The 27539-nt window shown below is 38.6% G+C and overlaps 1 protein-coding gene across 1 annotated transcript in view; it reads right to left on the bottom strand.

Annotated features, from left to right (window-relative positions):
• Nucleotides 1-1435: 1435 nt before the first annotated feature.
• The window catches only part of fstl5 (follistatin-like 5), a 363935-nt gene continuing 337831 nt past the window's right edge, over nucleotides 1436-27539 (bottom strand). The window contains exons 13-16 of the mRNA XM_055224723.1: nucleotides 25914-26063; nucleotides 20525-20632; nucleotides 14261-14385; nucleotides 1436-2280 (exon numbers count right to left, since the gene is read on the bottom strand). Coding sequence (XP_055080698.1) covers nucleotides 1578-2280; nucleotides 14261-14385; nucleotides 20525-20632; nucleotides 25914-26063 — 1086 coding nt within the window. The 3' untranslated portion in view covers nucleotides 1436-1577. The remainder of the gene's footprint in view (nucleotides 2281-14260; nucleotides 14386-20524; nucleotides 20633-25913; nucleotides 26064-27539) is intronic.

Here is a 27539-nt window from a genome sequence, read left to right on the forward strand (position 1 = left end):
GTGAGAGGAAAAACAAATGCGCTACAAGCAAAAACAGCAAAATTTTAGTACATGTAGCATATTAGCGAGAATGCTAATGCTAATATTGTGTAACCCTAAAACACTAAACATCAGCCTTAGGATGCCCATATTTTCTTATATAGTTGATATTTTTATTTATTTTTTCTTAATAATGCTTCGTGTCTCAATAACTTGTGAGCCATGATTTTAAATCTTTCAGCAAAAGGAATAAACATGAGTAAATAAGTACATACAGAAAAATGGTTACCCCAATAAGGAAACATGGTCATCCTTAGCAAACAACCCCGTTTTCCAACATATCAGACAATGCATAAAACTTGACAAATTCACACCGTTATTCACTATTACAAACCAACTCTTTTGGTCCACACATTACATCATTATATCATTGGGTTCTGTTTTAAATACAAGTGCTCTATTGTCTCTACATTTGAGTTTCCTAAGTTTTACATTTACGTGCGGTGTCTAAAGCTGGTGTGTGTCTATACCTCTAACTCTCCCTCCATCTTTCTGCTTTGGAATATAAAGGAACGCTAGAGAAAACTGTATACATCCTCGCGGACCTATCGGCGCTGGTTATAATTCGAGATCAGGAGGTTACGGAGCGCGCCGCCATAATGAACCACTCTTGTCTCTCAGTCTCCACTTCAAACGGGATAGGATCACAGCAAGGGCCCATTTTAATTAGGGAAAGTCGGCAGCGTTGGGCAGCCTGATAGACGAGAGCGGGAGATTTGTGCTCGGGTCAAAGAAAAGAGGTGAGTCGGTTTGCAGTCACGCTGGGAATAATTACACTAATTCCTCCGACCGAACGGAATTTTCCTTCAAGGCACGGGAAAAGACTTGAGGATGGGTATAAATTAAAATTACGAGAGGTGTACAGCATATATAGGGACAGTTTTTTTGCCAATTCGCTAAATATGTATCGGGTTGTTTGAAGATCTACAGCATCGCAGATACGTACAACGGCAATCGATTCGGTGTACGTGAAGTTGTTTTGTAATGCATTTTTCACCTTGCAACTTATTTAAAGCAACATTACATAACTCTATGTCTCTATGTTCCATGTCTTAGCCATATTTGTCATATCTCAAAAACGTGTTTGTTCACACTTTTTATGTGTCAAATATAACTATAAATTTATCCTTGGCAAACTATTACACGTAAACAACATAATCTGACCTACTTCCAAACTTTGATGAAATTAATTGTCCAATTTTTTGCTGTCGCTTTCGTATTTGGTTATAGGTTCCAATGGTTTGGTTTATGCCATCGATAGCCGCTAACTTGGCATAGGTGAAGGTCTATATTTACTTTTTAATGAGTGGTGAGTTTGTAAAACTTATTTCTCTTACGTTAGAGGCACACCACACCTCACAGCCTACAGACCTGAAAGATTGCTCCTGTAAAGTTATATAATGTTGCTTTTCCTAAAATCTCTAGCCGTCTTTCAATTGGACTTCTTCAATTTGGTTCTTGGACAAATCTTAGCTCCGATGAAACTTAACAGTGCAAGAGTACTTTTTTGAGGAACTGAAAACCGATCATATCAGGACCTAGGACTCGCCAACCCACACCACCACATTCCCTTTCAGCACATCCGTGATCTCACAATTGAGCTTGTTGAGTCGTCCGTCTAAAATGAACAAAGATTCCCTGGATGGCGTCATGAGGTACTGTCCGAAAAGTCCGCTGCTCACCATAATCCGATTCTTAGCATTCCACGGCCATTCGTACGACTTGGTGGCTTCTTTCAAACTCTTGATCATTTTGACTTTGCCGCTGCTGAGTTCTACGAAAAGAACATCGGTTTGGCGTCCGGAACTGCCGAAAATGTTGTACTGGTGAAGCTCGGTGAAGGATCTCTGGAAGGCTACGTCCGACAGGTGTAGATTAGTATGGATGTCGAACGGATCGCTGATCTCGCCACGCTCCGATATGGTTTGGATTCTCATAAGTCCGTCGCTGTCGTCAACAGTAACCAAGTAATGTCCATCGGGAGAGACGTACGGAGTGCCGGTTACGTCGCGGTTGTATCCGATGACGCTGTCGGTGACGCTGTCCAGGATGATTTGAGGTTGAGTGGCCCCGGTAGAGTCGGCCTTGCAGTTAACAAAGTAGTATCCTCCGAGGTGAGTGTAGGCCATGGATTTGGGGATGCAGTTGTACTCTTGCAGGCTGATGTTTTTCACGTATGATGTCGTCTCTAGGTCGATTTTGTGGAGGACAGGCTCATTACGATGAAGGATGAGGCCGAACCTGTCAACAAGGAAAAACAAGAGTATATCAATGACACAGCAGCTGGTATGTCTTAAATATTCAACTGTTTTCATCATTTTTCATCAGGTCTGCAGCTATATTAAATGAGGGAATGAAATAAAGTTCCTGATTATATATGATTTAATTTTCAAAGAAATCAAACCAGATGTGTTGCTATAATGATTTGATATCTGAATGCAAGACATCATAACATAAATTCTAGTTTTATAAAAAAATAATAAAACTGATCTGAAGCTTGCATTACATCAATAACTTTTTTTGTTTAGAAAGAGAAATGTTGATATATGGTTAGAAATTGCACTACCAATTTAATATCCTGAGTCCAAAATGAAAACCTGTGATGTTTCTCAAATTGAAGAGTTTAAAAAAAAATATGCTGGATCGCCATGTTACCTTTTATTGTTTTGAAAATGCAATATTAGCTGAAAACATTGTATTAACAGGTTTTATAAGTGTCACATTCATTTTTGACCATCTGCCCCTTCCCCCACTTTCCTCTCTGCGCTACGTCACTCCCCCTTCAGAGCGTGATCACAACTACTACACATCACAATTGGTTTGTCAAGATATTGTGTACAGTTTTGTGTCATGTTTTTGTATATATATGTAGAATTATCCTATGGGTTGAATAGGGCCTGGGAGAGATTGGTAAAGTACTGAAACAAGCATGGATGATGTCTAAAACCACTTCAAGCATGTTTTTGATGAGGGAACAAGATTATAACATGGTAGAATGCTAAAAAACAAACAAAAAAAAACTTGATTCTGCATGATACTCCCTCTTTAAATGATTGTTATACTGTTTCATGTCGTGGTGTCTACATGAAATGTCTATATTTCAAATGGTTCCTGTTTGAATTCAAGTTGAGAAATCAGTAACTAACTTGTCATTTGGTTTTGATAGTTTGTTGATTTAGCAGATTCTGATTTCATTTCAGTTCGTAACACAAAAATTAAGCGAGATCCATTCCATCATTTGGGTTAATTGAGAAAGGCAAATTTACAAAATAAATTAAAATTCATTACCCCAAAACTGACTGGTGAACCAATGCCTCTAAACCCCTTTGCTAATTAAATAAAAGATTATACATTTTGTTTGACTTCCTTGGTTAACATCCCATCAATTTTATGAGTGTGTGAGATCACATGAAACCCTTTTTAATAAAATTATAATAGGCACACATGTGGCTGTGGATGAGTGGAAATGCGAGTCATTATACAAAGCAAAGTACCCATTAGCGGCACATTAAGAGGCGAGCAGGGCGTAGGGGAATATGCACGGCTCAATTAAACGCGTACATCAGCGGATCAATGCTGTCAGACACTTCAGTCTCTTTACCATTCATCATGTGTTATATTGTTCCAACACCCTGCTGTCCATTTGTGGGTCTGCTATAAAAAAAGGCCACCCGGAGCACTAGCACCTTATCGATCCTGCTCTCTGTGGTCTGTCTCTAGTCTAGACCTGATACTTTATTTTGACCCACTTCAAAAGAAAAATAAGGTTTTCTTGTAGCTTGACTGAAGCGAGAGATGTTTGAGAACAGACGTGATGCATATTGTTGAATGAAATACATAAGCCAGCCAACCCAAATCAAAAGAAATTAGCAGTAGCCATACCACCTTCACAATGTCTGACCTTGTCTGATCGTGAAAGCTAAGCAGAGGTGAGCCTGGTTAGTACTTGGATGGGACATTGCTGAGAATACCGGGTCCCACAGTGCCAGCAGGGAGCTCTAGACTAGTGTATACTGTCGCTGTGGCCTTACGCAAGACGCTTCACCCACCTTGCTTAGTATGAATGTGGTGTGTGTGTTGGTGATGGTTAGAACTTCTGATAACGCAGATTAGCAGCCTTGTTTCTGTCACGCTGTGCCTACAATAGTAGCTTACTACCATTGAGTTTTGAGTGAATGAATAATGTAATGCCAGGTGCTTCAGGTGGTTGAAAAGCGCTGTATAAATCCAATGCATTATTACTATCACTAACTGAAACTATGTAAATAATGTTTGGGCTGGTAGAGTTTAAAGTGCTTGCCTGGAAACTGGTGAGGGCCACTGGTTCTTACCCCACTGTAAAAGGTTGTTGCGTCTCTAGGTAAGACGCTTCACTCCTATTATCCACTCCGGACACTATTTCATTAAATGGCTCAATAGTGCTTTTGTACCTTTGTGGAGTACTTAACATACAAAACCCATGCATTCACACATTAATACACAAGTCTACGCTGACACACTCCAATGATGTGGAAGCTAAAGTGTTTTGCCCAGGAACACAGTGGTAATATGCACATATGAAAAGAGATTAAACTGTCAACCTTCAGATCTTTGGACAAACACTACCACTACTGCAAACCATTCCACCACCATTTTCTGTGGTAGTTTTAAGTCAACGGCAAAAGCACCAAAGCACTGAGTTATTTTTTCCTAAAACAGCATTATTCTGGATCTTCCTACTGTCTACCCACACGAAACCCTTTTGTTCAGTGGCAGATTCCATTGTCAGTGCCGTAATGTGCAGTTCACGTCCCAAGGCATCTGTCACGTTGGCTCAAAGTGCTCCGTGTTTGCCAGCTGTGCTCACATCACAGCCAGACCCACAATGTGTGCGTATTGATTCCTCATACATGAAAAGCTGTTGGGGCAAATATGAATTTCATTGCAGGATAAATGCTCTTTTAACCATCAGTTTCCAGCCGTGTTACCAATAAATCACAGTGTAATTGCGCAGGCATTGATCTGTCACGACGGGCGGAGGTTCAAAACAATAGGCGAGCGGGCGCGGCTCAAAGGCATTTGGTTTATAAATCATCTGCTGCTCCCAATACCACTGCCAAATTGATTCTAGAACAGGGTTGCCAGGTCTGAATGTCAAAACTAGCACAACAGTAAACAACAATATGAAACGAGCCCATCTCCGACAGTGAAAAATGTTGTTGTAAACTGTAAAAAGGTTGTATATTACGATATCGACAACAATATAGATGATTATACATGGCTAGTTATTTTGTGCTTAACAGCGGTTTCATCAATAAGTCAAACTAGATTTTAAAGACATTTCTTTTTAGTTTATTTAGTATTAAGCTATAACAGAAGTAGAGTATAATTTTACATTTCGTTCATAGCTCCCGATAGGAGGAGGCCTTGGGGAAGACCCAGGACACGCTGAATGGACTGAGAACGCCTTAGGGTCCCACCGGAGAAGCTGGAGGAAGTGTCTGCAGTGTGGGAAGTCTGTGAGTCCCTGCTTAGACTGCTTCTCCCCACGACCCCGCCCCAAAGAAGCGAAAAAAAATGGATGGATTTTGTTTGTTCATTGTAAGCCCCAATATTGGTCTAAAACATCTTAAGTAATAGAACCAAGTCCACTGACTCTTTGTTCAAAACTAGAACTGATAGTCCCTGCCTTTTCAAAGTGGCATCGTAGTAAGCAGTATATTTTCATTCAGCTTTTTATTGTTGAAAAATGTCATTTCTGAGTGCTACATGTATGATCCTGAGTGAATCGTTTGAATAATCATAAGTGCAGAGCAGTGGGGACAGGGGGTAGGTGAAAACTGGAATGTTCTGCGCACTCATGCCTTGAATGCAAAACAATACAGAATTACTCAAACATACATGGACAAATCCGAATCTAACTTTGGGAAGGCTTATAATGAGAGAACACTGCTGTAACCTAAAAGGTCCCTTTATGTTCCCCTTTAAGTTGAAAATACTTCACCTCACCTCCAGGAAACTTTCTCAGTTCTCAAGGAAAGTGGTTTGTGGACTTATTTTGTAGTGCAATGAGAGAGAAGTTTATACTGAAAGAACAGACAAGGTGTATAGGACTGCTTCAGGTTCTACTGTCCTCTGAGGGAGTTAGCTTCACGGTTGTTAAGCGCCTGAGAATCTTTACCACGGCCATGAAACTGTTGTTGTTTTGATCTGGGTTTGAGCAAACTTTTGTACATGCTAGTGGCTTGTGTTTTTGACCACTGTTTCTTTTCAAAGAGCAGATGAAATCGTTATTACTGAAAATATCTAGGCTTAAATCAGGGCTGTGCCAAAAATCAAAAGATCGATAGTTCGTGATCTAAACTTTAGTCGATCAACAGGTCTACAGCCAATTGTGTGGCTGTAAGACTGTGTGGTACTGAAGAGGAGTCACCGCTCTCTTGTTTTAGGTGAAAGCTCTGAGTCAAGACCACAGTGCATCTCATTATATCTCCTCACGTGTCCTCGTGTTTGACAACTTTTGTCTTAAATCTGCACAATTTCACAAAAAGTCCAGCTTCTTCTTCCCTCTGCCTCTGTGTGTGCAGTGCCATCTGACCTGGTCCCCCTCCTGCTCTCTGATCCAGTGGCAGCTTCTCACCTTTTCTCCTCTCTTTCTCTCTGCTTATTATTATAATCCACATTAGGGAAAGTGAACAACTGTTTTCTCAATATTTGTGAGTGAAAATTAAGACCTAATTTAGCACACAGACATTGCACAAGTTTCTGCCAATAGCATTACCACACATGCTTTTAGACTTAATATATTGTACAAACTAATTCCAAACTTTAAATGTGGATTACTCCGGAATTATTGGTCCAATCAGGAAATAAAAAGTGTAGTGTTCCTGACACCCTGCTCTTTGTGCCTTAAGTCCATCTGTCTATGTTTTCAGTAAGATGGAAGACTGATTTGAAAATCAAGATCAATCAACACAGGGGAAAAAAAATCGTGATTCTTTTTTTTTTTTTTCATATGGCTGAGCCCTAGTGCTTTAGTTTACAACAAGCATCTTTCACTTATACTTTAGACTACATCAAAAGATAGAAAATATATATATCCTCAATTCACAACCACCAATTCAGTAAACACATGATGTGAGGAAACCAGAGGACCCAAGAAGTTGTGTCAGATAGCAGCAGGACAGACCCCACCCCTGAGTGATTTTAATCAACCAACATCAGGCCTAAAACATCTTTCAACAGCCACATTCAAGGAGAGAATTACTCTCCTTACTTATATCTAGTGCTCATAAAATAAATGCAACCCATAAAGAGAAACAATAAGCTGTGGTAAAACATATTGATGAGTCAGCACTTTTCCTTTAGTTCACATCTGCACTTGTTTTGCCAAAAGCCTTTCTGCGCAATGATTAGACTTTAGTGAAGAATAGGTGAGAACAGCCAGTGCTGCAGGGCACAGTATTGTTGGGTATGAAAGAAGAACTGGCTGGCTTTTTTTGCTGACAGAGAGTTACCGGACTGTAAGTCGATGTTTAAATAAATGATAGGCCATTGAGAGTGGCCCACAGCGCTGTGTTAGCTGCACAGGGAATCCCCTGTTGTTACACCAGCCACACAAGTTGCTGAGTTCATGTTAGCATTCTGGCCCAGCTCATGTTGCTAAATTGACAAATACGGCATATTTTCTTGAGGCCACAGGGCAGTGCTGGGTTGACACTTTGGAAAAACTATATAAAATTTAAAAAGTAAAATCATGTGCTTTAGCTCCTCTAGAGGTTTTACCAGATGAGGTAAAACACCATACAAGAACTTTAAAGTGATACTCAGATGAATTGTTACGCGCTGTAGTGGGGTGAGTGAAGTGCCCATCATCCCATTAAGACAAAGCTGTGGAGCTTCTGATCCATTTTGGATCAATCATCTAAAGTGGTAGTTTCCAACCTTGTGTTCTTGATAGGCCCCTTATTTGCAAAGACTTGCCAGGTCTGAAACCGATGCCCCAAAAATGCATGCAAAGCTGGAACAATATTTTTTGGGGTCAGTATTCATCATGTGTACATTTTCTTTTCACTACTGGGAATTTTTGGGTTATTTTTTGCTATATGATAAGATTTAAGCCATAAAATGTTGAATTGATTAATTGCATGACTCATTACAGATGCAAACTAAATACAGAAGTGTTTCATTCTGATATTTATTCATATTCATTCATTTTTACAATAATATAGATTTAAAATAGTTTAAGTGGTTTAAATCTACTCTTGGGTTATTGCATCAGTGGCATAAATTAGTTTCAATATTATCATTTATCGTCTCTATTTACTTCAGCAAAATATCATATTCCAAAATGTGTTGTGGTGACAGACTTAATAACAAGCATTTATATCAGATTAATACCCAAACATTTGAGTGTTTTTGTTCCTATACACATCTTCTCAGTCTTGTGTGTTAAGGGACTTTCTGTAATCTCTGCAACCCCTCAGTTGGGAACCACACGTCTAAAGAATACATTTTAAATTGTAGCTTGTCTACCTTTTACAAAATAAAGCAATTTAGTGCAATCATTAGCAAGAATACTTTCAATACTTGAATTAGTGACTGGTGACAACAGTGAGGTTTGACACAAGTGGAAAAGACAAAAGCAAACTGCCAAATTTCCTATTAAACCTTTATAAGATCTGGCATCAAATTTCATCAAATACTTACTTGCAAAATTGAAAACTGGGATACACTCAGGTTGGGATGGTTGGTATAAATAAAATAGTAAAAAGAGTACGTAACATTATCCATTCTTGATAATTATATCTTCCATTATTTTAGCTAAACAAATGACAACGTGTTTCCCTCATTACCGTTGGCTGTTATCAAAATGGTCAAAAAATAGGGACCGCTGGGACACTTCGTTTCTATAAAACTGGGGCAAATCATTGGTTTTGGATGAATCTACAAGGACAGGGGACACAAAACTGTCCTCAAAACTGGGACAGGAACTGGATCTCATTTTTTAAAAGAACCAAATCTTTTTCTTTCAAATTTTTATGGAATTTTACATTGATTTACCTTGAAACAACACAATAATCAGCACATGAGCAGAGCAGGTGATATGAAGTGAGAGCTTTGTGCACAAAAAACTCATTTGGCATCATAAAAGTTACTTAAAAAAATAAATAAAAATGCACCATCCAAAATACTGCACAATACATTCTTGCACAGTCCCTATTATTTCAGTCAGTTGGGCCACCCATTCAAGACAATTACATTTTATACCCACCCCCATACATGCAATTTTGCCACGACAGAAAAGTTAAAATCACATGGCAACTTTAGATGATGCACATTTGGTTTGACTATAACCAGTTTTTCAGTTGAGCTTTAAAAGAACTGTACGTGGGACATTCTCTCAGGGTCACCGGGAGACTATTCCACAAATTCACACCTTGGACAGATTATACATTCTGACCGTCTGTGGGGGATCAGCAGGTCATCTCGGGTGGTGGCTCGTGGGGTCATTGCTAAATTGTCTTTATATTTAATGTACTCCTTTAACGGCGGTGGTGCGAGAGAGTGTAGGACCTTATAAATTAGGCAAGCTCTTTTAAGGTTGACCATGTTGTTAAAGTCTAATAGTCTGTGCTTTTTTCAGAACGTGATAGTGGTGATGGGAAATGGGTTTTATCAAATATTTTTAGGCCTTTTTTATAGAGGTTTTCAATGGTTTTAAGTGTTGTGGAGCTGGGAAGAGACCAAGTAGTTAAACAACACGTGAGAGACAATCATAGAATAGAAATTAAACCAGAGTTTGAACCATTTTAAACACATTTGAGCATTGGTCATTACTCTCTATGATTGGTCTGTAGATAAAATGAATCAATAATAAATAAAATGAATAGTAAAAGAGCCAAACATTTGAACGGCTCTTCGAAGAGAACGAATCCAAAGCTTTGGATACCACAAAGGAGCCGAAAGTCCCATCACTAGTAAATAGGAATGTCTGGTCATCCTATATTGTCTAGGCCTGTCATGATAACACATTTTAAAGTCTGATATATCGCTGAAGTAAACATTGACGATAAACAATTTTATACCACTGATATAATAACCCAAGAGCAGATTTAAACCACAAAAAATATTCTAAATCTACCATATTGTAAAAAAAAACAGCAGAATGAAACACTGCATTATAATGAGTCATACAAGTTATTAATTCAACCTTTTTGTCTTAAATCTATCCATCCATCCATCCATTTTCTTCCGCTTATCCGGGGCCGGGTCGCGGGGGCAGCAGCCTAAGCAGGGACTCCCAGACTTCCCTCACCCCAGACACGTGAGGGAATTTCTCAGTAGTGCAAAGAAAATGTGCACACAATAAATACTGACCCCCAAAAATATTGTTCCATATATTCATATATTGGCCGATACGTTCACATAGTAATTATCCTGACAGGCCAAATATTATCTATTTAGTTCTAACTCTCTTTTGATTACACATGTTCCCCGCCAGTGTTAGCCTAAAATGCACACACGCTCAAAGGCATATATAAGCAGACAATTTAACACCGACACAAGCAAGACACAACCAGCGCTCCTCCGCCGCTAGAAAGCCCAACATGCAATTTCTTGTAACCATAGACGAAACACTCATCCGCGATTGATCCCGACGCGCTGTGTTTCCTGGGCAGAGGCGTGAGCTAGACTTTGTGCAATCAAACAGCCTGACGCGTCGAGTATCGCTGTTCTGAACCATCATAGTGAACACGGCCTTTTCCCAGCACAACATGGCAGGGAAATGTTCATTCTGAGCGAGGATCTCTCAGTGGAACTAATTACAGCCGCGCTATGCTAGCCATGCTACCACCCGCAGCCCCCATCGACATCAGGGTTTGTGGGTATTGTTTGTGTGCAGCGCGGTGCAATCCTCCAGGGCTAGCGAAAGAATAGCCGCTATGTCTGACCAAGTGTTTCAGATTGGGTCTCCCTGGTCAGCGTTTCAGTAGAGAACGTTGGGGTTACTTCGGGTGGATTTATATATTTTAAGAAATGGGTCATAAACTTGGTAAGAACTTGTAGGTTCTATTCACTTGACGTCACGACTTTCTAAAGGCTCGAATGATATAGAATTTGTGTTTTAACTGTCAAAATGTACAGGTTTAGAGCAGTTTTTTGGTCGATATCTAATACTATTACTATTGACATGAAACAAACACTAATCAACAGACTTTTTTTTAAGAGTAGATTTAAATGCGGCGATATTATTCAAAACCAAATGCATGATTCTGGTTGATTGAAAAGGCTTCGAGGTATTAGTTTTAAGTGTCAACATTATGCTATTTTCTGATCTGTTATAATGTTTCCTCATCCAAAACAGACCTGGAGTTGTGTTTTGTTTCATTCACACGTTAAATACACAAACCCTGCATCTTTAGACTGAGCGCTTCTCTCAAACTAAAAACACTCTGTTCCACCTTGTGATGTCATGTGGTAATACAGGAAGTGCTCCACTGTGTTTTTAAACTCCATACACCTTCACTAGAATCAATTTGATAATTTAATTCCTGGAATCGCCAATCTCTACTGAACAAAATGATATTACAAGGTGACAAAGACAAACTAATAATAAAGAGTTACTCACATATGTGTGAATGAAACACAACACAACTCGGCATGTTTTTGATTAACTAAAAACATTATAAAAGCTCATAAAATACATTTTTCATAATATTAAAATGGCAAGTTTGTGGATTTGATCGGTAACAAATAATGATAAGGTTATACATTTGGAGGTTTTCTCTTTGATCAGTATCCCATAGAGTTATATAGGCCCCTGTCCTCTATCTGAAATTGTCACACCATCAATTTTTAAAGCGCAACCTGGGCCAGCAGTCCATATTTATAGATACAATAATCCGTAGGCCTTTAGATGCCAAAGTGACCATACGCAGCGTCTCAGCCTGTGCACTCACCTGGAGGAGGCACTGAGGCAGGGCTCAGCCTGGTCTAATGCATGTAGAACACACGCACTGCTGCACATGGCGTGTCAGAAAGCACATCACTCTCAATAAGTGGACACAACTATAATGGACATGTTGGAACTTTATGTTTGCTCATTAGGCTATAATCCAATTTACTGCACATAGACCAGATAATAACATCAGCATCTCTCACCGCTGCTCTTCACCAGACGAGTACATTCACTTGTACATGTCTCAATCTGATGTGTAATTCATCAGAGTTCATTCTATTATTTAATTTTTTTTCTTTCAAACTCTGCCAAAGTGAAATGCAGGCTAAGTCAGTGCTAGTCACCCAGGCAAACAAACAATCTTGCGCCAACTGGTGGCCTGTGCAGTCATGACTTGACAGGGCCAGGTCCAGCACCGTGCAGACAGCTGACTAAACCAATGCTCCAGTGCTGGTGTCTGTCAAGCTACCGCAATGGGACAGTCTGATTATTTGGGGCCAGCAGCTTGCAGACAGAAGGCCCGAGGAAAGGGAGGGCATTTCTGAACCTGTAACCCCCAAAATAACACCAAATCTGATAGACTACTTTAGTTTTCTGTTAATCCTTCATATTTATGTTATGTTTGAGAGAATTAACAAAAAAACATGATAAGAAAATGATGTTTTACATTTTTTACTGAAATTTCAGCAAACCACTGCTATACGTACATAGGGAATTTGATGGTTGAAAACACCACTGTAGCATTTTAGAAATAAAGTAATATAGCAATATACTAAATTCCTAGAATCTGTATTGATATGGATTACAACGTTCCCAGTAATAGTGTGTTTAATATTGATTCTTACAAGGGCAGCATATTTGAGGTCATGTTGTCTAATAAAATACATTTTCAAAATATTGCTGCAACTGCTGCAATTTGCTCTGAATTTGCTGGAAAATGGAAATCTACAAACCTCAAAAATCAAAGTTACAACTGAAGTAATTTTACTCGATTTTTGCTAAATACCGCTGCACGGTACAATTTACCTCTACTGTTATCAAAGGAAATACCGGGAGTTAGAAGTTGTATATAAAAGCCCATTTGGTATTAAAACTTCATAATGGGAATTCACAGTCAAGAGCACGCTGAGTACTTCCCTTATGAACACTGGGAAACACAATTATCTCACCAAGCTATTCAGAGCATGGCCCATTATAGTGCAAAGGTTGGCCAATTTAAAGTAATGTTCTTGGCATTCTAATGTAAGAGCTGTGTCATGTCTGAATTGGCCAAACTGCACTTTGTACTTATAGCTAAAATACTGCTGAATTTAAATTCCACCAAATTCACATGTAGGCTATATCAATATTGTGGTTTTATTCACAAGGTAAAACTTGAAAATTATGCTTTTTGTGGTATTCCCCAACTCTGAAAGTCTTTAACTCCTAAAATAAATCTTGATACACATATCAGTTTTGCAAAGTAAGCTTACTATATCATTCTGCAAGGTTTTGTTTGACTTTAAAGGCACTGTACCAGATTTTTACTGTCCAAAGCTATTCCTCACTTATCTGATGCATTTCAAACATCCTAGTTATTCACCACGATGAGTTTATAAGTGCGTTTCACAATAGAGGACAGAGGTGAGTTTTGCTGTGACGATAATACTAACCACAACTAGCATGCAAACACGCATTTTTTGATTTACTGGGCAATAAAATGCTTTCTAAGTATTTGCAAACAGCACAAAGCAGATTTATTTTAATCTCAAGAGTTGCTTATACATATTTATACTGGAACAAGATGCATTTTGCTGAAATACATGGGAAAAAATTGGGTACTGGGTAAGATAAGACAACAGTGATATTGAAAATAACTTAAATATATGTTTTGTGGTATTGCCCTGAAACTTTTTGACTCCTAAAGGAAATCTTGTTGCACATAGCTCTTTTTCATAGTTCACTATATTGTTCTTGAAGTTTTGATTGTAGCTTGTAAACCTTTTTTATTGTAACTATTGTTGTTTTTATGCTATTTATACTATTTAGAATGAATGAAATGTACTTGCTTATTGATGTTCTGACGTGTGATGCTCTGACAAGGCATCTGTGTATTTACTGTTAATAGTCTATTGAAGTATGTGACTAGTTTTGTTGCCTTTTCTTTTAACCTATATTGCAGAATAGTACGATTATTATGATAAACGAAAATACTATGACCACTATTTAAAACATCTAGCTTGTGTTGCTTTGTATTATACATTCATTGCTGCTGACTGAGGCTAATGGTTTAAATTGTACCTGACGTGGTTGATGATGAGGCTGGGAGGGGGAATGAAGAAGTCGTCAACCCGATCGAAGCGCCTCCCAATGGGCTGAGTGTGCAGGGTGTGGTGGGCCACTCGACCGCTGGCCTGGTTGATCACCTGGAACACAATTGGCAAAGAATGCATTAAAAAAAAATAAAATTATACTGTACGTAGAAGGGTTTTTTTTTTTTTGTTTTTAATCCATTAATTACACTTTGCTCATTACTCAACAGTATTAGATGCTCTAATGAAGTGTTATATGAGGTAAGTTGTCATTATTGAAAACTGTAATGAGCGAATCAGCACTGGTCTAGTTTTGTAGGCATAACTTGAGTGTATTTAAACTTTAAAATTGATTCTGACATAATGAATTACTTCTGCCACACTGTTTACCATACCGCCATTTTGGGTACAACTATTTTTGACAATATAAAAATATGTCAATAAAAAGTTAAAGGTTGAAGTGCAGTAAAATAACATTACTTAAAACAAATGGGGTAAAAATTGGGTCAGTGGGGCTAGCTGCTTGTCGCCATGGTGATGTCATTACTTTGTCTGAAATGTTCCACAGTTTTCGGGCAAAATATATGATTGCAGAGACATCTAAGGGAAATGGAAGCAGTATCATTTTGAGCGCAGGGGATGTTTGATTACGTGCCTGAGTTTGCAGGCTCGCAGGTGTTAATGTTTTACTGTGGAACATTCTAATCAAAGCATAACATCTCCATGGAGACAAGCAAGTAGAGGGTATTCTACTCTCCATTAGAAAAGTTACACAGTACACTTAATGAGTATGCATGATAATGGTACACTAACTGTTCAAACACAATTTACTTGGTGAGTATCTCATTTTTGACACGTGGACAGAATTACAAAATAGCTTTTGTAAATGTATGCGCTTTTGCTGCTATATAGTTGTAATCTATGATACCTGTGGATCATTATGTTATCATTTGGTCATTTTAAATCACAGTATTCAAAGTTGATTTGGCATTCACTTTAACATTACATTACACTTGCTGATACCTGCAGAAATATTTCAGTGGAATGTTTTCACTGTCAGAGGAGCTTACTTATATTTGTCCATCGTCATATTTCTGCAGAATAATTTGCAAAGTGCATACAGCTGTAGTCTAAACGTGAGCCTGTCGCCGTGGGAGGCAGCGGACGCCATTGTTACGCCTGTCTGAATAATGACGCTGCGTACGAAGGCCTGCGCGCTCTTGTGTAGGCAGCATCTGCTTTCATTGTGCCAATATGCACGGGCAAATTGCAGCAGATATTACCGGCATATTTATGTCCATGGAGCAGATGATAAATATGTGTAATGCGCAGCCAGTATTCAAATGAGCCCAAGGAGCAAATATGAATAATGACAGGAGGTATGGATGGTAGTAAACATGCATTTGTATGAGAGCTGTGCAAGTGTTAAACGTGTGATCACACAAGCTCACAGACAAGACTCTCATGAATACAATAACAATATGAGGAATTCCACTTTATGTTAAATGTGTTCATCAGAAAACCTCATTCAGAAAAACATGAGCACTTAAATACATATTAATTCCAAAGCAAGGACAATCTTGGCAAAGTCTGGGACCAAACTCTGACATCTAAACATTGAAAACGTTTAATTAGGGTCCAATGTGGATTTTTGTCACGTATACCAATATCTGATATTTGGCCTGCTGTTGTGGGCAATAACCAATATTTGCTGATACCGAGAGTTATTAAATTTAAAATCCATTTAAGTGGGACTAAAGACCTAAACTCTGGCCGCAACCACATTTCAAATAGAACTGCTAAACACGACGGTACCAGGAGGACTCGATGAAAGTGAACGCAAAGAAGGGACGGGGTCTGGGGATAATGACAGGAACAGTAAGATTGGTCAAACAGGTATCCACACTTCAAACTGTTTGTAATGTGTTGGTAATCAGAAACACCTGGGTGTAATCAGGGCAGTCCTGCGTGATGTCACCAGATACTTGAAATTGCACCAAAACACACAATTTTTTATACATTTTAGATCACAAAGCTGTACAAAATTGCCAAAAATGACTAGCAACAGTGGATAATGCCATTAAAACACCATACATGACATTGTCGTTCCAGTAATTTGAAGAATAAATAACAATAATTACAAGATATTTTGGTTTATTACTTGCGCTAATAAAGTAAAGACATTTCTACTTCCCTTCTCCCCATTGACTGATGTTTAAAAAATAATAGATAGTAGTAGATAAACAGTAGCAGTTATCTGTATCGGCTTGTGATTTGAGTAGGTAAGTCCATACGATTGAGTTGTGTTGTTCTTATAACTTTCACGCATATTTTAAACCACTGAACAACTTTTGTCCTCAAAGTTGATGCAAGGATGTTCAGAGGCCCAGCCAAAATCAGTGAAGCCATTTCTCAGTGTCACAGTGTCATTAATAATTGTCGTTTTGTAGAGCAAAACAAATGAATCAGCAATTAAACAGTAAAGTCCCATAGAGGGTGTCATCATTCATAACACATTCATATTGTATTGGAAAGAGGGAGGAATACGAGGTTCTCTATGAATTAGTTAGAGCCACTGTCAATATGAGAGAAGACGGTATTGATCTGAAAACAAACAAAAGAAAATGGATGACGCTCAGGTTTGGAGGTTATCTGGGAATGATATGTCATACATTCAAATTAGGTAGCTCCAGTTTTTCTTCTTTTTGTATAACTGTACCTTTCATTTTAAAGTGGAACTATACACAAAATCAACTGTGTACATGGTGTTTTAATAGCATGATCTGATGTAAATGAAGTATATCTGCAGCTTCGTGTTCAAAAACAGTAAAAAAAAAAAAGACTGAGTGTCCCGTTTCCATTGTTTTTTGCAATTTCAAGTACTATGTGACATCACACATGAATAAAGCCAGGTGTTTCTGATTACAAACACCTTGCTGCTGGGGTGGAGCCTGAAGTGTGGATACCTATTAGACCGATCACACCATTCTTTATACCTCCACCTGCCTTAAAAAACATAAAAAACATAAGTAGTTCATTTTAAATGTTTTGCAAAGTCGTCCAAAGTTATTCCTCACTTACCTTACGCATTCCGAACATCGTAATTATTCACCACGATGAGTTTATAAGCTCTTTTCACAACTTTCAGAGGCCACTGCAACGTTTTGTCAGTAAAGTATCGAACATAAACTAGCATGCTAACCGTGCACTTACTCACGATTAGGCTCAGAATAAAACTTTATTATTAAATGCAGACTGTACACTGCGGATTCAAGAGCTGCCTATTAAGATATATCTGTACTAGAGGAAGACATGAACAAAAAAGGGTACAGGGCCTTTAAATAATTGGCATGTTTCATTTTTAGAATACTCAAAGTTGTGTTTTTGCTTTTGCTTGTATTTCACTACATGCTCACAACCACACAAGACAAGATCTGAATGTTTTGAATACTTGTTTCTTTGAGAAGATATACTAATTTCCCGGGGGATGAAAAGTAGAGCTTTCATCCTTATTCAAAGTTACCTGCAGTATCTAAAATACAGTATGATTTGATTATATTTCTACATTAAACAGGTATATATAGGGCAAGTGACATCTTTACGCTGTTCTCATTTGGAATTCATTTTCTGACACTTATTTGGGGTGGAAGTGGGGGTGTTTTTGGAGCTGTCAGCTGACTGATTACACACATTTTCAGACTATTTAACATACTGAACATTCTCTTGTCTACAAATCCTATAGCCTAGTGCAGGGGTCACCAACCTTTTTTAACCTGAGAGCTACTTTATGGGCACTGAGTCATACGAAGGGCTACCAGTTTGAGACGCTCTTCTGAAATAACACATTTTCTCAGTTTGCCTTTAGTTATACATTATTAGTAATGATAATCATCTATGTGAACACACTGATCATGTTGCAAGACACTGATCACATTAATGATTTCTCAAAATAATTATCAACAATGAGCAAGGAGGGAAACAGATATCAGTATTCAGCACTTTAACTTTACTAATCTTAGTAATTGTTAAATTTCCAGATGACACATCACTACATCTCATAGGAAAAGTGTCCCATTTTCACTATCCACTGACAAACCTTTTTAACAAAACATAAATAATATACATTGCACCATGTTTCATAAAGTTATCAATTATGTAATGTTAAAGAAAAATAAGCTTACATATTTTTAAAGCCTGTTGTTTACCCAAAGCTGCGTTTAGCTCTGGGCTTGTTCTGCCCATAGTGTGCGTCCCCGTGGGGAGCGCTCGTCCCCGTGGGTAGTTAGTGTGGAGCTTTGTGAGACGTAGTGAAGTGTCCCTCCACATTGTGCCGCTTTGCCGTCACCACAGTCGCTCCGCAGATGAGATACGTACAGGTTTCTTTTACAGTCTTAAATCGTTGTGAAAGTGATCTCTTTATTTTCTACCATGTTTTGGAGTAAGAAACTGCATTCAGCGCATCCTCACAGCGCTCGCGAGCGGAGCACTGGTTTTGTCACGTGCACAATACTGACCTTTGAAGTGAGTAGGTCAAAGTTCACCTTAACTTATCTAAACTTCACGTATAATAAACATATGTTTAAGATATTGTCATTTTTAAATCTATATAAACGCAAGGGTGATAAAAAAAATTAAAAAAATAAAAAGCAACAGAATGAAATTAAATTTTAGATGCAGCTCATTAGTGAGTTGTGCTATTTTCAGAACCGTCTGCGGGCGACTCATGTGGGGCTTGGGGGCAACATGGCGCCCGCGGGCACAGGGTTGGTGACCCCTGGCCTAGTGCATCTTCCTTTGAGTGCCTTGCCTCCTCACAGCACTGATAGCCTGTCAATTGTATTAGTCACTCTAAAGTGTTTTGCTATCTTTCTAAAACAAGTTAAGTGTGAACTTTTCTGTGGCAATATATAGTTATTACCTTCCGTAGCACCATTTTTGCAAGATGTGCTCACAAACTCACAAAACATCTTATTCATTTGAGTTTTTTCTACCCAGACTGGACCAATGTCAGTATGTGGCAGCAGTGTGGTGGGAGAGGGCTCTTCAGATGGTATGTGCAGACTGGATATATATTCTATACAGAAAATCAGGCTAATTTATTTCAGTGTAACATGAGTGAGAGTTTAATGCTTCACTCTATGTTTTGTAACCTGTAATATTCTTTTTTCCTCATGAGCAGCCATATTTGTTTTGATAAGGATGGAACAATGCGTGCCCCATATTTGCTAATCCAGCTGTCAATCACGACCATCTGAATGTGGGAGATCGAACCGGTGACCAGACACATATCTTCGTAAAATGTTTTGGCGATGTGTGTATTCTTGGCTGATTTTGCAAAAAAGAGCTGCAAAAAGTGCTTTGTGCATTTGTGAAATCTTTATAGAACTCAACTTGAAAGGATACTAATGTATATTGGTCTATTTTGGCTTACACCGGGTACATTGAATTGGTCAGTAAAAGTCAGATAACTAGAATAGATAAGCCAATAATTAGTTAGATTTTTGGTGTCTTTACATCTGATTACTCACATCAGATGTAACTGTACTAGGTATGTTATAATACAGTTATCCCATGATTCTCAATACTTCATGATATCGATACAGTTTCTTCAGTTTTTCAATCTTTCTATTTGCTAAATTGACTTTTCAGAGCTTTTAACCATGTATTAATTGTTTCCCCTTCTCATTTAACTTTACCTCAAAGTTGTTTTTGGAGTGATTCATGTATGTTTGAGCAATCTTTAAGCAGTTATTTTCAAGACTCCATATTGCCGATGAAGCCCCGTTTTCACTGCCACTGGCCACTGCTCTGTATTTATTTCATTTTTCAATTTTACTGTCTTAATCAGTGATACACACAGGATTTGGCAGTGTCACATAGTCATTTTGATACAAATAAAAAAAAAACTAGTTGCTAGTGTAATGTGCAGCTATCCATAGAAATGTCGACAGCTACATGGCTCTTTGTTGTTATGACGTTTACGGCAATGTCAGCTCCCACTACAGTTTTGTAATGTGGAATTTAGCAGACTTGTTTTATTAAATATGCTCTGATATAGAAGAGTTAGGCCTTTGAAGCTGTTTTACCTATACCTGTGAAAGGATTGTTGCATCCCTACTGTTAACATGAGATTTCAATAATATGATCAAAAAGTCAGACGATGATAAGATTTTGGATGTGCATGTAAACACAACCTTAATTCCACTACATTTAAGAAGTAGTTTGATGTCAGAAAAGCTATAATCCTTCTTACCTGGAGAGTGGGAAAGTTGCGCTCCATGTCGCCCCAGCTCAGCACCCACACCTGGTCATGTGACTTGTCATAGTGCAGTTTGACAGGGTAGGGATCCGTGCTGACAGTCTGCGGAACGGAAAACACAGAAAACCAAATCACTTTTTAGACGCATCCACGGAATTCTCCATCTACACTCTACACGTGTTTTGTGAAACCCTCCACTTTGATGTCTAGACATAACACCTTAGAGGACTTTGGATTGCCTGACATCTGGTGCTAACAAGGCTGGCTTTTTGATGTAGCTTTTTCCCTTACCTTTTTGGAGTAGAATATTAAATAGGTTGCGTTCAAGTTCTAGAATAATATGGTAAAAATCCACTAAACATTGTCTTTCACATGTTACTAGTGACGAGACCAGATAAAAGTCGATGATGGAGCGTTTAATTTTTCCAGGCAGCATCGGCAAACCAAGTGTTAGTTTATGTATATGAATCTATGGGAAATTGACTGTTTTAAAAGAAATAGTCTCATGAACACAACTTATCAAATGGTGACAGACACAATTGCTTTACCACACTTGAATAATTGCCTTCACGTCTTTAAGCGTTCCTCTGACACGTTGGAGCTATATATTCCAATACACATGACATCTACCTGAGTACCTAAACAAAGATGACTCCAGGGACAAAGAGAAGTCATTTGGGAATACAATGCATGTGCCACCTTTAAAAAAACAAGACATCATTCTAGCGTCCCACGAATCCCCTTCAGACTGTATGCTGTTTCTGTTCACCTTATTACGGAAGTTGCTATGGGCGCTGCCATTGTCATTCGGGTTGTATTTTCTGCCGATCTTGACAGCAAATAAGTCCTACAGGGACTATTAAGGCATTTTAAAGCCTCCCAGACAGTCGGTTGACGTGTTGGTGAAAATGAACATTGAACATTTTGCACAAATTAACCTATTTTATATCATTTTAGCGGCACAACTTTTCCCAAATTGTCCATTGTAATGATTCCTGCGATTGCCACCACAAAGAATATGGATACTTTAGACTGTATAGCAATAATAATAATAATAATAATAATAATAATAATAATAATGCTTTCGGCAGGAATCGAACCAGTTACCCTACCATTTTTATACAAATGCATAACCCACAACACCACTGCCATTCTATAAATATTAAATGCCATTTTAAATACAATACCTGGTGAAACAATTTAAGTTTCACCAACAACTTCCCACAAATCCTCCACACTTTTGCTCATCTGACACCTCCAAATGTCATTTTAATTAACAAGTCAATATTTTGAACAACAGCTTGCTAACATCCCTCTCACATCCGCACATACATGACTAGACACACTGCAGAGCTCACAAAACCCTGACAGATGCACTCGACTTGTTCAAACATATTGGCTTCGGATCTCGCTAATCTTCCCCCCCGAACCATGTTGTCAGACAAAAGAACAACTATAACACCTGTTCTCTCCAGTGAATACATGCTATCTTGACGTTCAGTTAGCATTCCTGTCTCTCCCGTCTTATTGCTTCCACTGTAAAAACTAGTTGTTCAGTGAGGATGTATTAAATTAAGAAACTTGTTTGTTAATTTGCGTAGATTCAACTTCACAAGTGAAATTATCTACCAATGGAATGTTTTTTATTCTTAACTCAAACTATATAAGCAACATAGGAGCGACAGTAGCTCAGTTGTGTAGTAGTGTTCGTCCACTGACCCACAGGTTGGCGGTGCGATTCCAGCTCCCACAGATGAATATTGTCGTGTCTTTGGGCAAGACACTTAACCCATCTTGTCCCCAGCGTCTACGTACAGTGTTAAGTGAATGTGCGTGTGAAAGGGTGAGTGGTTCCTTGATGTAAAGCGATTTGAGTGCCTTCAAGTTGGAAAAACTCTATACAAAAATGATCATTTACCACTCAACATTTGTTTTGAAAGGAATTGCACATTTACTGTTTGAAAAAGGTACCATAACCACAACTAAACCTGGGTTGCCAGTGTCTAAACCTGCAAATAGAGGACACATACACGTTTCCTCATTCTCAGTATATGGATAGGCCTCACGTGAAAGCTCAGACCTTCCAGATTTGACTCACTGAGCTCCAGAGGCTGCACTAGCACTGATTAATGATTGGCTGCAGTTGCTGGTGTTTAAGTAGTGAGGATTCAGATCGGAGAGAGTGCTTTTAAGTTTACACCAACTGGATTTCTGCATTGATTATTAATGCGTTTGAACAAGTCGAGCGCATCTGTCAAGGTTTTATAAGCTCTGCAGTGACATCACCACATCTGCATTTAGCTAATCTATGATACTACCAGTTACACCAACAAATCTACAATAGTGAAAATGGAAGCAAAATTAAAAAAAAAAAAAGTGCAACAACGGTAACATGGAATAGGATTACGCTACCGGGAATCAACCGCACCTTTCAACTGTAGTTTAGTTTACAATGGCACTATAGAAATGACTGTTTTTTTCCCCCCTCTCCAATAAAACTGTATTGGGATGAGGATTACTGACGCCTGAAGCCAATGTGTACGTATAAAGTTAAACGCGCTGTGCCTGACTTTTGTTGTCTTAAAATGTGAAAAACAGAAGTAGTTTGAGTCGCACTGCAAACAGTTAAAAACAAAGTTATTCCTCTCTTGCCTTATGCATTCAAACCATCCTAATTATTCAGTTTATTTATGCTTTTCGCAAATTTCAGAGGTCGAGCGGAGTTTTCCTTCATGGTCACGCTAACAATGACTGATTTTCCAACAAGAGCATGAGTTATAATTATGCAGACAGCAAACAGCGGACTTATTTTGACCTCAATAGCTGCTTATACAATATATATGTACTTTGTGAAACTGACAGAAGTTCAGACTTACATTGTTGGCACATATTTGCAACGTAAGATTATAACCCTTGTCTGCTTCATTTTATCTCAGCAAAGCCATCAGAGGCGACTTGTGATTTGGATCTTATATAAACGCAAAGATAAAGTTACACAACTATCTATCATTTGCTAAGTATGATATGTTTGCTCAAAACATACTAAAGAATAGACTTTACTAAGAAGTTGAAAGCACACGTCCACAAAGTTCACCTCACTCAAATAAATTAGTTTTTTTAGAAGAAGGCCAATGCATTTCTAACCAGGTTTCAAAAGTACAGAACGTCATTTGATAAAAAGGTTCATGTCCTTCATTTGAAATTTTCTCTGTAAAAAGGGCATAGCGATTGCTTTTTGACCAATTTTTGTCAGTGAAGTGCAATGTATTTTTAAAAGACAAAAACTGTATTGACTTATTCACTAATAGCTACTTCTCTATGTTTTTAATACTTTTATTTTTTCTAATAATGGATGGTATGAGATTTTTGTGCATTTTGACTTTTAAAGCTAAGAGAGTCAGACACTTTGGGAGGCGTTACCCTATTAAAACAGGCAGAGAACTTGATTTTTCCGTATTCTAGTTAACATAAATCCTGTACATCATGCATCATATAGTAAAAGCAGCTAAATAAGAACTAAACTGAGACTGTAATATATAAGCTATTGATTTTTCATAGCATTTTCTCAGGTAATAACGATTAAATTGTCACATTTTTATATATGCAGACAATGGGAGCAAGGCGTGTTAAGTGTCTTGCCCAAGGACACAATAACAGTATTCATCTGTGGGGGCTGGAATCACATCACCAAGCAATGGTGTTAACATTGACAGTGAGATTTGCACCGCCAGCCTTCAGATCAGTGGACAAAACACTACAACTGAGCTACAACTCTATAATACAGAAGCTACTTACAGGGTCACCTTTTATCGTCTAATCAGGCACATTGTTACTAAGAATCATGGGAAATCAACTCCCTGACACTATCTCAGACACTTGATTCTCTGTCATGGTGCATGATCAAGAGTGACATAAACGTTTAAACTAGACGGAGATGAGAGAACAAAAGGAAACCACATGAGACTATGCCTGATAATATCACAGTGGCCAAAGGGAGTAAGTGGGCGGGGCTAAAGGTTCAAGCTAAGGCGAGGCAAGTTTTGTACAGGACAATTCGTACACGAGTAAAACATGTTCCTGACTTATGGTTACAAAGCAGGTACAGGCGCTTTAGGACTAGGGAATCACTTTAACCGAACTCCATGGACAATTCACTGTTTTTGAAATAAATATCCAATTTTATAGTTCATAATTGTTGAATCTTATTATTTGTTAGGGTTTAGCTTCACAATTTACTTTTTAGGGGGTATAGATTGAGCTCACAGCCAATTGCTTCACTCAACTAGGGTGAAACTTGTCCTTTGCTGATATTTTTGTGTATGGTCCTATATTATTATGTTACCAGTGTTGTGTTGATTTGATCTCTAGACTATAGTTTGCGCCCTCTCCAGATGCATGGCTTATTTAAGTAGAGATGGGATAGTGCCTTGACACGCCAAGTTGGTCCCATGCCAGCGCTGTCAAGGCCGCAGAGCTAACTCTGTTGATGTAATATCACTTTTGGATGATTGTGTTTTCCATGCGTTGTTGGATTATACTTTCCGTGGAAGCTGCTGGGCTTTGAGAACCTACAAAAATCAGACTTTTCAACAGTGAGTGCGCGGTATTCATGAGCAGAGTCGTTGGCTTCACTACAAATGCTCGCAAAGCATAAATCTCTTGCTGTGCGGCAGGCGTAAAACTTTGGGAACTTTTGGGACAAGTTAACGAGGATTAAGCGGGTGGTAAATTGGTTGTCTGCGTATGAACTGTTTTTTTTGTGTTACTGTCGATACTTAAGTTGGTTTTGGAGTAAACTGAGTGGCGCTAGAGCGGGGGGAGGTGAATATTCTTGACCAGTCATTGATTAATACCTGGCGACATCAATTGAAACCACATATTTTAAGCCAAAAGCAGTTTTCTTGTATTTCATTATTTCATCCCCGCTGATCTGAGTAGTGCTGTAGCTTTTCCGCCTTGGAAGACAGGTGAAATGTTACATAATTATATTGTGACCTGAATAATCGCAATCAATGAACCAGTTAAAGACACTGTACCTGATTTTTCTTAAAAATGTGAAAAACAGAACTAGGCCATTTTAAACGATTAGCAGTGGTTCAAAGTTATTCCGCATAACAATTATTCAGTGATGAGATTATAAGCATTTTTGTTTTACAATTTGCTGAGACAGGAATGCAAACAATAACAACTAGCATGCTAACACGCACTTCCTGTTTATCAGAAATTGCTTTATGTTTAGATGCAAACAGTACAAAGCAGACTTATTTCGGGGAACTGAGGAAAGACAATGTTTGCTCAAATGTATGGGGGAAAAAAAAAATCAGGTACAGGACTTTGAAAACATCCCTAATCCCCGGTGCTAGGTGGCGCTGTTGCCTCTTACCTGCACAGCCTTCTGCGTGTGTATGTCGACGATGAGCACGCGGTCCAAGGTGGGCTGGGTGGCGTAGATGAACTTGTCTCTCACGTTTACGGCGGACGACCACACGCACCTCTGAACGGGCTCGTCCGCATCGCCCGGACACACCTCCTCCTGGAACACACAACAGAATGGACAGGTCAGGGGAAATATATGGAGCTATGTTTATTTACCTTTACTCTGTTGTTTTTATGATGTTTTTTATTATATTGATTTTATATCACTATGAGCAGCACTTTGGAAACAGTCATCTTCTATAAAATGTTCTTTCGGCGACAGTAGGTCAGTTCGTAGAGTGTTTGTCCGCTGATCCGAAGGTTGGCGGCCACAGATGAATACTGTCGTTGTGTCCTTAAGCAAGACACCTTAAACACCTTGCTCCATAACTGCGTACACCGGTAAGCAGAGGATTTTCCCAGATATTAGTGTCGATCCGATATTGTAGAATTAGCTGACATTGTTTTTTGCTGCGCCCATGTGTCATTCCCAGTTTTTCCTCAGTAAAAAGTATCAAATATAACTTAAAAAGGGGGTATTTTACTTCAATAGAGTATTAACTGCTAACACATATAGCATATTTAGGTCACCATGTTACCTTTTATCGTATTAAAGTTACTATATTCACCAAAAAACCACATATTAACACGTTTTAGTTCAGTGGTTTTACATTTGCTTTTGACGCTCTGACTCTCAGCCCCTTTTGCTCTCCGTGTTAAGTTGCCCCCCCTTCAGAGTGCTATCACAGCACAATCAACATGCATCCCACTAATGAAACTACTGCACATCGTGTCAGGTTTGTCAAGTTGCTGTGTACAGTTCTGTATCGTGCTTTTGTATATTCATGGAGAATTGTCATGTGGGAGCATGGATTTCTTAGGCTTGTGGGATGAGCACTGGACAGGATCTTACAGCTAACCGTGAGAAGGCTGGGAATAGGGCCCGGGAGAGATCAATAAAATGCTCAAACGTGCATGGATGACAGGCGTGTTTTTGATGAGGGAACAACATTATAACATGACAGAAAGCTAAAAAAATCACCTCTTTAAGACACATTTGTGAACCTTGCTATTGATTTTAAACGCCTAATATCAGTATCTGCAAATATTGTTTTTTTGTTTGCGGTATCGGGATCAGCTCAAAAAATCCATATTGAACCATCCCTACTCAAGGTGTCTACTAGGACAGAGAAATGTATCAACAACAAAAAAAAAAAATATATCTGAAATGTTTTACTTTACGTGGAACACTTAAGGATGCATTGACACATGGTTTCGCGTTTGGTCCTATGGTTTTATCCCAGGACTTGGTTTGGTTCTGTTCTAGTCCTGGTTTAGTCCTAAAGTAGATTTGGTTTGGTCCTGTTCTGTTTAGTGATCTAATCCAGAAGTTGTCGTACATTGGAGCTACTTTTGTACCAATCTGTCAACATTTTGTTTGAGTCTTTGGTTACTATTTCTTGCGCAGACTTTTTTTAAACTCAGCACTCAACACCTACAGCTGTTGTTTTGTTTAAGTTTGTCTTCCAGTTCTGGCAGGTAAGTGTCGTTAGCCAGTGGCCTCTCATGAATCTGTCACACTGCCCCTCTCGTC

Source organism: Periophthalmus magnuspinnatus, chromosome 10 (genome assembly GCF_009829125.3).
Source record: "Periophthalmus magnuspinnatus isolate fPerMag1 chromosome 10, fPerMag1.2.pri, whole genome shotgun sequence".
NCBI classification, from domain to species: domain Eukaryota; kingdom Metazoa; phylum Chordata; class Actinopteri; order Gobiiformes; family Gobiidae; genus Periophthalmus; species Periophthalmus magnuspinnatus.